This window comes from Pogona vitticeps, chromosome 1 (assembly GCF_051106095.1).
Source record: "Pogona vitticeps strain Pit_001003342236 chromosome 1, PviZW2.1, whole genome shotgun sequence".
Lineage (NCBI taxonomy): Eukaryota > Metazoa > Chordata > Lepidosauria > Squamata > Agamidae > Pogona > Pogona vitticeps.
In genome coordinates this window covers 203,794,968-203,808,623 of record NC_135783.1, presented here as the reverse complement: position 1 = coordinate 203,808,623, position 13,656 = coordinate 203,794,968, and the positions used below count along the sequence as shown (strand labels likewise).

The 13,656-nt window shown below is 41.3% G+C and overlaps 1 protein-coding gene across 5 annotated transcripts in view; it reads left to right on the top strand.

Annotated features, from left to right (window-relative positions):
* Nucleotides 1–13,656, top strand: part of MYO3B (myosin IIIB) — a 324,047-nt gene that overhangs the window by 100,444 nt on the left and 209,947 nt on the right. For all 5 annotated transcript variants that reach the window (XM_078394391.1, XM_078394389.1, XM_078394393.1 and 2 more), the window contains one exon: nucleotides 8,262–8,417. In XM_078394391.1, coding sequence (XP_078250517.1) covers nucleotides 8,262–8,417 — 156 coding nt within the window. The remainder of the gene's footprint in view (nucleotides 1–8,261; nucleotides 8,418–13,656) is intronic.

Genomic DNA, 13,656 nt, shown 5'->3' with positions numbered 1-13,656 from the left:
AGTGAGTCCAGAGACATCCCGTGAGTCCAGAGACATCCCGAAGATCCCCCTCTTCAGATCCCGACAGAGAACAGTTCATGGCTAGATAACGGGGGAACACCAAGAAGGTTTGATGCTCAGTTGACAAAATTGAAGTGGGCAGAGAACACATCAGAGTTGATGGGTGCCAAACCCAGGTGGTCTCACAATGTTACCAGTTATTCCCCGTTGTCATACCATGAAGAGATACCCAGTTTTAATAACGTTAAGACTTATGATTTATTGTTGAATTTGGATGATGATAAACAAGACTCAAAAAGTGATGAAGACATGTTAAATAATAAACCAGTTTTATTAGAAGAACTGAATGTGATGACTGCTTCTTTGGACAAAGTTAAGAAAAAGGAGGTAGATGACAGTTGGCAAGATCACAATTACACGCACAATGGTGCACACTTTTTTTTTTTATAAAAATGCAAATGGCTAATATGTGGACAATTGGAAGATATGCACTACCATGCATAATATGGGGTTGTGAAAAATAAATGAAAGTATATACATTAGGTATAACACATGTGGCAGATGAGTGTGAACTTCCATGCATGAGAAGAAGAAAACAAAATTTTACAAACTGATATGAACTAAAGAGAAAGGATGGAAAATTTGGAGAACTGCAACAAAACTGAGACTTAATTCTACACATCTTTATTAAAGCCCTCTTTTCCCACAACATGGTCTTACTCTGGACTCCCAAAGGTTCTGTTGCATGAAATGGACCCAAACACACAAAAGACAATCATATCATTAACATGTAGTTAATGTTTAGCCCTCCATCACTAAATGGGTGTTATATACTTAGAAAAGTATCATGAACGCTTATCAAGGTTCTGCTGCAGATGATTTGATATCAAGAGCATTCCTAGAAGAATGGAAGTTTGAAAACAGCTGCCATGGTCGATCAGCTTTTATGCCAACTTCCACCCCAAGTTTAAGAAATAAATGCAGAGCTGGATATATCTATTCGAGCCACAATAATGTTTTCTTTTCCTGTGGAGGTCTGTTTCTGACAAGATAGGCCACCACCTCCACCGTGGCTGTCAAATCTATTTCCATCCATTTTATTCATTTGTAAATATTTGTTCACATCAGAATGGTGGAGGAATACTTCCCCTCTTCAGTCTTCTGATTTGGTGGCTGCAAAATGATAGCTCACACCATTGAGGCAGAGCTGTTCACACAATGTTATCATCCGAACGCAAGCAGCCCGTGGATTTTTCAGGAACGGCTTTTGAATCAGGCCACTGTGTTCCTTGTTCTCGTCTAATAAGTGCCTTATTCACCCTTGCCTGTGATTGTGACAGAATGAAATTGGTATTTAGAAACCTGGACGTGAGATTTCAAATGGCTAACAAATGGCTGCAACCTATGCTTAATGTAATGACACAAAACAAATTCTGAAGAGTAATTTTCAGCCGAGAAAACAGGATAGAAGGTGCTGAAATTAGGGGATGGACCAAGGTCAAACTGTGCTGTGCTTCTTTCCTTTTCAGTAGATTTTTCCTCTTTGGCTCTGGTGAGGCCCTAAAGAGGCCGAGAGCCAGCCCACAAAAATGACCTGAGAAGACTGAATTTGCTCACTCCTGCTTTCCAGCCGGTTTATTAAATTGAGAGAGGCCAATAGCTCTGTATGGAGCTCTGGCACCCCGCAATCCGTCTCAGAAGGTAACACAGTCCCTTTCTTGTTCCAGGTTTTGCAGTCTAAACACATAAAGAAGTAGAAGTAGCAGCTATTTTGCAAATCAAATAAATGAATCCCTTGTCAGAAGAGGTGTAAATATTGAAGACCGTCTGTTTATAGTCAGGGGTTGAGTTGGTATTTTTGTTCTCAGTTTTTGTTTGCAAGAAACAAGAAAGCCACGAAAGAGAAGGGGGGGGGAGATAGTTTTTCTCCCCCCCTCCTTTTAACAACAGTCACACACCACCAAGCTAAAATGTAACCAAAATATTAGTCAATGTGATTAATTGGTAATACTGTATGTCTCTTTGTAGAAATGTAGAATATCATGTGAATTCATTGTAATTTATAAAATGAAGTAAAGGAATATTTCAATGTGAATTATAAATAGGGTTCCCACAATTGGGAGCCACACAAAATATTTAGAGTATTAACATGAGACTGTCATGTTAATGTTCATTAGGAGATGAGTGGACAAAATGTGTTTTACTTCTGTTAAGTTGCTCTCAACATTAGAGGATAATTGTCAGTGTATTTTGTTATTCCATCCCTCATTGTGCAATAAGATACCGGTATGTGTCTTTACCTGAAAATGAACTTCTGGATTGCTCAGTGGTTTAAGCATCTTGCTGCAGAGCAAGAGGCTGGGAGTTTGATCCCCCCATTGTGCCTCCTTGTCAGTGGTTGGACCTGATGATCCATAGTATTCCTTCCAGCTTTGCAGTTGTAAGCTGCTGCTGCTGATTATTATTATTATTATGAAATCCTATTACCAGATCATAGATTAAAAGTATTGTTTGCCTGCCAGAACAAACAATGCATGGGCAATTTCCTCTGATGATGGAGGCAGTACCAAAACATTAGGGAAGTGATGTGTAGAGTAGTGGAAGAGGAACAGTTGCAGTGGCCTCCTTTGGTATTTGCTACCTGAAGCAATTATTTCATGTGACATCAGAGACAGAATGTCCAGCCTGAAGCAAAAGGAGGTAAACATGTCCACATGACAAGCCAACTCTTCAATTTGGTTGAACCATAGAGTCATAGAAACGTACAGTTCCAGAGTACCCCAGGGATCATCTGGTCCAACTCCCAGTGATTTCAAGAAATCCATAGCTAAAACATCTGGGACAGAATGCTAACTAAATCCTGTTTAAAACCATCCAGTGAAGAGAATCCACCACCTGCTAAAATGCTCCATTTACTATTGGACAGCTGTTACTTTTGCCAAATTCTTCCTAATGTTCCACTGGAAGCTTCTTATTTCTAAATTGAACCTGTTGGTTCAGACTCCATCTTATGGAGTCACAGAAAACGAACTTGGTCCATATTCCACCTGACAGCTCTTTAAATATTTGAAGATGGCTATTAGTCTTCTCCAGACGAAATTCACCAAATATTCCTCACTTGGCTTGCTTTGTTGATACTATTCTAGTTGCCTTCCTCTTGACATGTTCCAGGATCAGATTCAGGTTGACGTTAGCAACTTCCTGAATCCTCTCTCCTCTTTTGAGGATGGCAGCAACATTTGCCTATTTGCAATTTTCAGTGACCTCGTCTATTCTCCAAAAATTCTCAGTTTTAATTGATGGGGGGGGGGCTATGAGATTACATCTATTAGTTCCTTTTCTACCCTTCAGTGCCATCAACCTGATCCTGGAGACCTGAATTCATTAAAGTACCCACTTATTTACCTATCTGTATCGGTTTTACTCTATTTGTGCTAGACACAGTATTGTTCTCCTTTTGGAAGAGGACAAAGACCAAGGAGGTGTTGAGTGTGTCTGCTTTCTGTTTGTCATTCATTACCTTTTCTCCATCCTATTGTTTTCTTCTTCTTCCCCTTGCTCAGAACATTGTTGAAAAACACCATATTTATAACCTCTTCTGCAAACCTGAGCTCATTTTCAGCTTTAGCTCTCCTAACTTTCATCCAGTCCACACTGGCTACTGGTTTTACTTTCTTTGGGATTTTCCCATCTTCTTTTTCCAATGGATGCCTTTGACAGTGTAACAAACCCCAAGATGAGCACAGTGACCTCCACTTGGGGTTCTCAATACTTCTATCTTGCTGATACTGTGGAAATAATTAAATCATTGATATATTAAAATGTTTTCATATTGCTTTCTGAAGCAAAGCCTCCCTAGCTTGAGTGGCCCTTAATAAACAGTAGTGGGGTTTCAGTAGTGACATCCTAGTATAGATGAGCTAATTAACAAATTTAGTGAGATTAAAAGCTTTTGTCCAAATTTGGATTGTGCAACACAGAGGTCTATTTCTTGAATTCTTCCTCAGCTGTTTCACACTGGAATCTATTTAACATGCACACATACATGCTTTGGGTGTTAAGGTGAAATGGATTATCAGTTTATTAATTTCAGATCACCATTTTGGATCATGCATTTGAACCACAAGTTGTGATTCTAAAGGAGAATTCTGTCATCCGTTCAGGACTGTAGAGTCTGATTTGTTAAGATCTGCATCTTCTGGCTATGGAAAATGTGCTTATGGCTGATAGCAGTTTTAGGAAAGGGAGCTGTGTTAGCCTGTTCTAGCATATCAGGCAAAAACAAAAATGAAAAATAAAGAACACAAAAATGTTATGGCACCTTAAAGACTAACTGCTATTATTTTTATCTGAGCTTTCATGGACAACTTCACTTCCTCATCCTTTATATTTTATTTTTCTTTTGTTCTTGCTTGATAATCTGACTGATAGTGATAGAGGCATCTGTAGCAAAATGTTGCAGTATGAAGTGCTGCTGTTCCTTTTGCTAGTCAGCCAGCCAGCCATGCCATTTTCTAGACTACTCTGTTACAGCACACACAGTCCTTCTTACGCTGTTTTGTGATTTGCACTTTTGGCAACCCCTGGAGCTTCCCTGAGTCTATGGATACCTTTCTATTCTGCATGGACTGTGCCGTTTTGACTATGTACGAACTGGCAGTCATTTCTGAACGCCAGAAGTAGATGGAATAACAGAGCCATCCTCCGTTAATTTATCTAAACAAAAGACCAAAAGAACTATGGTGGCTACCACGATAACTGATGGTAAAGAATCCCAGTAAGCTAGTTATATGCTCCATGAAGTAATGCTTTCCTTTGCCCTTTAATATAAGGTATTATATTATATTGACATTTAGTCCAGTCATGTCCGACTCTAGGGCATGGTGCTCATCCTTGTCTCCAAGCTATAGAGCCAGTGTTTGTCCGTAGACAGTTTCCGTGGTCACGTGGCCAGCGCGACTAGACATGGAACACTATTATCTTCCCATCGAGGTGGTACCTATTTATCTACTTGCATTTTTACATGCTTTTGAACTGCTAGGTTGGCAGGAGCTGGGACAAGCGATGGGAGCTCACTCTGTCGCGTGGATTCAATCTTACGACAGTGGGTCTTCTGACCTTGCAGCACAGAGGTTTCTGCTGTTTAACCCGCAGCACCACCACGTCCCTAGCCCTTTAACATGCTCTCAGTCAATTTCATTGCATGACTCATAACTATAGAGGGATTTTTATACCAGCCTTCAGTCATATTCCCATGAGTGATTTCAAATATTATGCAGGGGAGAGAGAGAAAGGAAGTGTGTTTCTCTATAGTGCTTACAATTAGTAGACCCTTAATGAGTCCTCTCTAGGCTTCTTACTTTTGTTCCAAACTAGAATGTTCTGACTTTGTCTTTCTTATTAGGGCAACGTGGCTGAGGTGAATTGGTTTGGTTACTTAGGATCCCTAAATATTCACTACAGCATCCTATGTTGGCTGTCAAAGGATTGCAGTTACATGGAGCATGTAAAGTACGATCTGAAGGAATAATAATAGTAATAACCTTAGAACTGCAGAGCTGGAAGAGACCCTATGGATCATCACGTCCAGCCCCTGTCAAGGAGGCCCAGTGGGGGAATTGAACTCCCAACCTCTAAACCACTGAACTCTCCAGCCACTCTGAAGTTCCTTGCCGTATTCTGTGAAAACGGCAGGTTGGATTTTTTTTTTTGCACTTCCTGTGTAAATCACTGGCTGAAAGCAGTATGTCCACATTAGCGAATAAGCACCTCCTCCCTGTGGTTGTGGGATGGTTCTGTCAGAATTTCAGATAATATGAACAAATAATTGATGGGAATCGGCAGACGTTGCACTTAACTGGAGGGATGGCTTGCTCCTTTATGGTTTCCAAAGCAGAGTGAGCCCTCACATTCCACGGTTAGATTGCTTCTAAAGGATTTCTCTTTTGTACTGACCTTTAATTTTAGAGATTTACTGGGAATTACCAATAGTGCTTTCTTTCTCAAACAGCTTGCAATTTTCCTTCCCCGTGGTGCTTAGTATTCTCAGGCTAGAGTACCTTTTCTACCAGGGAGGAGATATAAACTTGTAGAGACTGACAAGTATAATATTTTATATTGGGTCACATTGACTTTTTAAATAACGGTGGGCAACAAAACAAAAGCAACTAGAACCTATAAAAGCCGAGTGATGGATTTCTTTTCATGCCAGGGTGGGAGGGGTATTTATAACCTCTGCTGTAGGAGGATAGATATAAGGTAGGTTTTCTTCCTGGAGTTTTTATATCAGGAAGCTCCAGTTCAAACAGGAGGTAAGCATCTCTCGGTCATTTGTGAAATATCCCAGAACATTTCCTAGGCTGTATTTCTTTGGAAAATTTCTGGGCATGAATGTTGTTCTGATTACCAGATGTTCTATGTGGATTATTCTAGGAATAGCACATTAATATTCCTTAAAAATAATAAAGGTTGCGATGTGGGTAAATGTTTTGTTCTTCTCTGATTCTGGAAATATGTAGTACAGATGGCATAGCAAGTTGTTATTACAGGAAGCAGCTGAACTGACAACATGTCATTCATATGAAACACCTGTTGCAGGTTTTAAGTACGTTTGTTTTGTTGCTTGGTCATACTGTATACAGTGGCTCCCATTTTTTGTCTTGTTTCATAGAACGTTTGCAAAGCTGAAATACAAGTTTAAACATAGTGGCTGGAAAATGTGTGCTCAATCAAATTTAGTTTTGACTAGAACTAATATTAAACTCTGGGAAACTACAGGATATATTGAAGAACAATTATAATAGTGCATTCATCCTTCAGATTCTGAAATAATATGACAGAACTCAGTCATGTTTAATAGATTAATGTAAATAGACATAATGGATGTCTTTTTAAAAAAAGAATTTTTAGAAAGAATTTTGGAAAGAATGTGTTCTATGGTACTTTTTTAAGCCCATTGCTTCATTTTAAGCCCATTGCTTAATTTTAAGCCAACATTTATTAGCTGAAAGTCTAGCTGTCCCGCTTCCCTGCTCCTCTATTTTCATCTTCTTCTTAAAAATATTTCCCTAGCTGATGCAGCACAATTCTAATACTGTGTTAGGCTGATGCATTTCTCTTTTGATATGCCACTTATTTTCATGAACAACAGCAAGAAGGAAAGCCACTGCAGTCAGCTGAGTGACATCTACAAGAAAAGGAGGAGAAGGGGACTATGTTGACTTCACGGGTTCTGCCCCCACAGGGCTGTGCAGCCCCAGCAGAGTAGAATGGCAGGAAAATGGGGGAGGTGTTAATGGGGGTGGTGTTACATGCCTTCCATCTCCCTGACCTTCATCCCAACATTTTAACCTCTGCTGCCTCTGTCCTCTGCTGCCGCCTCTTTATTCAAAAGTAAACTGCGTAAACTTACGAGTGAATGGCGTGAACCTTACTCAGGAGTAAACCAGGTTGACTTGCACACGAGTAAACCATGGTGAAGAGAAGGATCGCTCAAGTGAGAGATAAAACAGATCGCACTGAAGATATGAATGTTTCAAATGCAAACCAGACAGCTCCAGATTCTCCCATCTGGACAGGCCCTTAGTCACAACGTCAGTGAGATTGGAGGCCCACCCTCTACAGCAGTGAAGCATTCCGACATTATAAGTAAATTAAATAATCTCAAATAATTCTTTTAATTGTTCTTTGGCTTTCTTGTCAGTCACAATTTCAGTTGTAGAAGTTGAATTATACTTTTTAATATAAAACATCACTACAAGAGAACGTCAATAGGCGGTTGTTTTGTAGTACCTTAAAGAAGTGATCCCCAACCTCGAGTTTATAGCAGAGTGTGGAAAAATTACTTTTGGGGGGTGGTGGTGGGTGTGCTCAGTTCTGGTACCAGGTTTTTTGGACTTCACCATCTGGAATTCCATATGACGAATGATCACAAGTTTCAGGAGTTGTAATTGACAAGCCCAGGTTCCCAATACTGCCATAATTCTCTTAATTTGTATATTTTGTTGGTCAGATTTTTTTTCAGATTATATATAGCGACACACCAATTTTAGTGATACTGTTAAGATGAACGAACACTTTCTCAGATTTATTCCCATGTGCAACATGCAAATATTTAGCCCATTATACACTCTGTAGCCAAACCCAACATGGCTGAGCCCCTCCAAAATCAAATATTGTAACAAGAGTTGTCTGTGACAGAACGGTATCTACATATCTATCCATGTACAGGTAACCTGATTGCTGATTACTATGTTTTGCAGGTGTCTAATTAAGGACTTTGAAAAACGTCCATCTGTCACTCATCTTTTAGAACATCCTTTTATAAGGCAGGCCCATGGTAAAGAAATGGCACTCCAGAAACTGTTGGCTGATCTCATTCAAGCTCAGCAACCATTAGGCTCTGTTGCCAAGACAAGGTATTGTACATTTTTCTATAACCTTCCCCAAACTACTCCATTTCAGAAGCACTGGGCTTTTAACAAAAAGATGTGTGTTGCCTTACAGAGATCATTTAACAGATTAAAGCTTTTTGTCACCCACTTCAGCAAGAATGATCTCTGTGGAGCACTGAGATGTATGGGGATGCTGTTTTTTATTCCCATCACGAGGTTCATCCTTGTTTCACAGCATTGGTTAGTGAGAATGGGGACTGTGTGACCTTCCAGATGCTCTTGAAATGCATTTCCTACCAACCTAATGGTGAAAGATGATGGAAGCTGTGGGTCAACAGCATCTGGAGAAACTCATGTTCCTCATCTCTAGGCTAGGAACATTTCATTGGCATGGGGATGCTTTTCACCATATGGAGTCATCAGTGATTAGGCAAGTCCAGATGTCTGTAAGTAGAATTGGAGCGCTCTAGTTATCATGGATCTTTATGTACAATCATTAGTACATCCCGTGTAAATGGAGGGCTTCAAGACAAAAAAAAAAATAACAATATAATAGTAATAGTTTCAGAACTGCAGAGTTGGAAGGGACCCTGTGGATTATCATTCACAACTTTTAAATACACTAAACTGTAATAGAAGTTTCACATACTGGTAGATTTCCTGGATTCCCCAATGCTGTTTAATATCTATGTGAGGCCTCTGGGTCAGGTCATCAGGGGATGTGGGGCTTCGTGTCATCTTTTTTCCCACAACAGTGGATGCCGTTCCATCCCTTCAGCGCTGCCTGGAGACTGTACTGCAATGGATGCAGGAGAATGGAGTGAGCTGAATCTGGACAGGACGGAGGTCTTGAGGGTGGGCGGCCCTGACATTAGTGGTTTGGGAAACTCCCTCACTTTGGGGGGGGGGGCTGACTCTCACCACAAAGACTGAGGTTCGCAGCTTGGATCTGGCGCTTACCATGGAAACCCAGGTCGTGTCAGTGGTCCGCTCTGCCTATTTTCATCTCTGGCGGATTGCCCAGCTGTGTCCCTATCTTGATGCTGGGTCGCTTAGCACTCTGGTCCATGCGCGTGTAATCCCGAGATTAGACTACTGCAATGCGCTCTATGTGGGGCTGGCTTTGAGGTTGATGCGGAAATTACAGATGGTGCAGAATGCAGCAGCCAGACTTCTCACTGAAGTGAGAAAACATCAACATATCTCTGGCTGCTCTGCCTTGGCTGCCTGTCCGATCTTGCATTGATTTCAAAGTATTAACAATGACATATTAAGCTCTAAATGGTTTAGGACCTCAATATCTGGCGGAATGCCTTCTTCCACCTAGATCTACCTGTATTATTCATTCTAGCCAGGAGGGGCGGCTGAGCAGCCTGATGCCGAGGAAGGCTTGGAGAGAAAGAACAAGAAACCATGCCTTCTCGGCAGTGGCCCCTTGTCGCTGGAACAATTTACCCCCAGAAATTTGCCTGGCTCCCTCGCTGGGTGTTTTTAAGAGCAAACTCAAGACCCAGATCTTTAGGCAGGCCTTCCCTCCTGTCACTGCAAAGTTTACTTTGCCATCTTGTACAATATTGTGTTGCTGCTGTTATTTTATATTTCTATTGTTTTTATGAATTTGTTGTAACTGAGTGACATCTACAAGAAAAATTTGTTAGCCTCCCAGAGTAGACTTTTGTCTAGATGGGCGGGATATAACATAAATAAATACATAAATACATAAATTAATTAAGTGCTAATAGCAGCAATTATCCATCACTGTTTGTTAATCAGGAAACAAACTTTTAACAGGAACATCCTCATGCGTTGTTTTGTTTTGTTTGAGGAAAATCAGATGTGAATAATAAAATGATAGTGGTGTCATATCAAGGCAACAAAATGGCAAAGACATTACAATTTGTTTGCAAATATGATTTTGATTGCTTTGTTTCGGGCTAAACTATTAGCAGCCATTGTTTGTATAAAGCTTGGCACTTAATATTCACAGGGAGAGGCTTCCTCCCCCCCCCCCCAATACAACAGTGAGGCTTGGGTGCCATAGCCCTCTCTTGATTTGGTGGCTGTCCAGAGGGTGGCAGGATTTCACTGTTTTCAGAGTGAATTTAAATGCAAATGAACATCCTGCTTCTGCTCAGCAATCATTTTGTAATATGAAATTTGCCTGGTGCTAGATAAGCTGTAAACCATTATTGTAAATAAATACCTACTAATGTTGATGAAGAAAATTAAATGTCATGATTCATAAGTCATTAAAATGTACATGCATACCCAGACACAGCAAATGTGTTATTAGGAAACCAAAATCCTTAAGGTAAAACTTAAAAACAAAAAGGGAAAGGAAAAAGCGCAGTTCCAAGTTGACTTTCCCACTCGTATTGCAAGGGAACTATTCTAATACGCTGCTGTAAGAAGAATCCAAATTGGTCAGAGATACTTCTGAAGGCTACGCTGTTACATTTCTGCCTTTAAAACAAAAGAAAACAAAACGCCCCCACTTACCTCATACGTAATGTGTCATGTATGAATTGTGCCCATGTGAACAGCTGCTACTTGCAAGTCGTCTTGTAAAATTAAAAATTAGTCATAGACAAAGAGCACAGCTGAAATATCAAACAGCAAAGCTGCTGTTCGACTCAGTGTGTGAAAATCATGGTGGTGGATGTGCAGAAAATAATAGCCTCCAAATGGACTGATAACAGTTGTTATTTCATAAACAGTCTTTGGACATTGATGAAACTCATTATGTTCATTTACATACCCGGCTGAAGAGGTGAACTCTGCAGTGGTAAGAATACACAGGATCACTTATACCTGCAAACAGGAGAGCAGATGTGGTTTTCACATGCTTTGTCTTCTTTGGACACAGACAGACAGACAGAGAGAGAGAGGGCGGGGGGGGAGAGGAACAGTTGCTTCGGCTCAGTCTGTGTTGTGCACGTTTTCAGAGAGGTTTCCATGCAGAGAAGCATTTTTTTAAAAAGTGCAGTTTGCAGTTTGGAACTGTAGAGGCCCTCCAACGTCCTCAGAATTTCAGCCCCTTTTCCTTACCAGTCTGCCACATACGTACTGTAAGGTAAAGTTTCCCCTTGACAATTTGTCCAGTCGTGTCCGACTCTAGGCGGCGGTGCTCATCTCTGTTTCCAACCCATAGAGCTAGCGTTTGTCCGCAGACAATCCTCTGTGGTCACGTGGCCAGCGTAACTAGACACGGAATGCCGTTTACTTTCCCACTGAGGTGGTACCTATTTATCTTTCGAACCACTAGGTTGGTGGGAGCTGGGACTCCATCGCGTGGATCCGATCTTACAATTGCAGGTCTTCTGACCTTGCAGCACAGAGGCTTCAGCGGTTTAAACCGCAGCGCCACTACGTCCCTTTGCCACACATGTAGACCAGGAGAAATAATATTTCCTAAAAGTAAGGCAGAAGATTTGTGGCATCCTATGAAGTTTTTGTACTTAAGACGGCTGAGCCCTGGATTTAGCTTGGGGTAGGGGTAGAGCAGAGCCATAACTAGTTATAACCTATGAAGTCTTAAGGTCCAGGCTCTTTGAAGGGTCATATCTGTGACAAACCCAGACCTACTGGGATATGCCACAGTTTCACTAAGCTGCCACCAACCATTCCCTATAAGAAGTCACACAGACCAGGAATGGATTTTTAACAAATAAAGGAATAAGGTTTATTTAAACAACACACAGGGAAAATAAAATGATCAAGTGAATAAGATACAGTAACGTGGTTTAGTCTCAATCATGCATACACCAGTTTGGTTCACTCAGAACACTTTTCAATAAAGCACAGACCCTGAACCTATCAGTTCTGGCTAACCATACAGACACCTGAACCTATCAGGTTGGTACTGACTGACACACAGTAGTACCCTGTCTGACACACAGACTCCCACTCAAGCTTCTTCTCTCAGCTCTCCTCCAGCTTCTCCTAACCTTCTCCACACACGCTCCACATATATATACAGTACAGCCCCTCCTCCTGATGTCCCGCCTTCCACTCCCCATAGGATGGAACTTTCCCTCCAACCCATGACAGACAGGTAACATCAGTGCTGTATGTAACACCTCCCCTCTTTATAAGTTGTTTTGTAGGGGGAAAGCTAAGGTGCTTTTCTCCAAAAAACAACCTGGTTCCAAAACATACAAAAACAGTTATATAATAACATACAATACCATACTTACTTATACTTACACTCTAAGTTAACCATATCAATTAGGCATTTAAACAATAACATTTACAATACATCAAGTTACCTTTATTCATACAAACCAACATGTTTAATAAACAGACACATTTGACTTTTTGTCATCAAAATATATACATAGTCCATGTTTCTTTCGCCGTCTTCATTCTTCAGGTCTTCTTGACAAGGCGTCAGCAACACAGTTCACTGACCCTCTGACCACCTTCACTTCAAAGTCATAGTCTTGCAGGTTTAAAGCCCACCTCATAAGTTTACTATTGTGGGTTTTCATTGTCTTTAACCATTGCAGTGGTGAATGGTCAGTGCACAGAATAAAATGTCTTCCCCAGATGTAAGGCTTGGCCTTCTGGATCACGTAGACTATGGCCAGGCACTCCTTTTCCACGGTTGCTAAATGTCTCTCACCTTTCTGGAGTTTCCTACTCAGGTAGGACACTGGATGCTGGTCACCATTCTCATCCTCCTGGCAAAGAACTGCTCCTACCCCGCTGTTAGACGCATCGGTGTAGATGATGAACTCCCGGTCGAAGTCTGGAGCACGCAGCACTGGATAGTTGATGAGGGCCTCCTTCAACCTCTGGAACGCCTCCTCACAGTCGCTGGTCCACGGGATGCGGTCATCAGTCTTCTTCCTCGTCAGATCGGTCAGCGGAGTCGCCATCTCACTAAACCTCGGGATGAACTTTCTGTAGTAGCCCACCAAGCCAAGAAATGATTTGACTTTTCTCTTGGTGTTGGGTCTAGGCCAATCACGAACTGCTTCTATCTTAGCCTCTAGGGGTTTTATCACTCCTCCCCCTACTATGTGACCTAAATATTTTATTTCTGGGCTACCCAGCTGCAGTTTGTTCTCTTTGCAGGTCCTAGGCCAAAGCACTTCCTCCCCCGGGCCAAAGTGCCTCTCCCTGGCTTTCTGGTCATCCCAAGCTTTCTTTCTGACCTTTTGAGCTTGCAGGGTCTCTTCTGCTAGCTCTAGGTTTCTCTTTAGGTCATTCCTTAAAGAGTCTATGTATGTCACAACATCTTGTGGGTCATCCCGGGTGA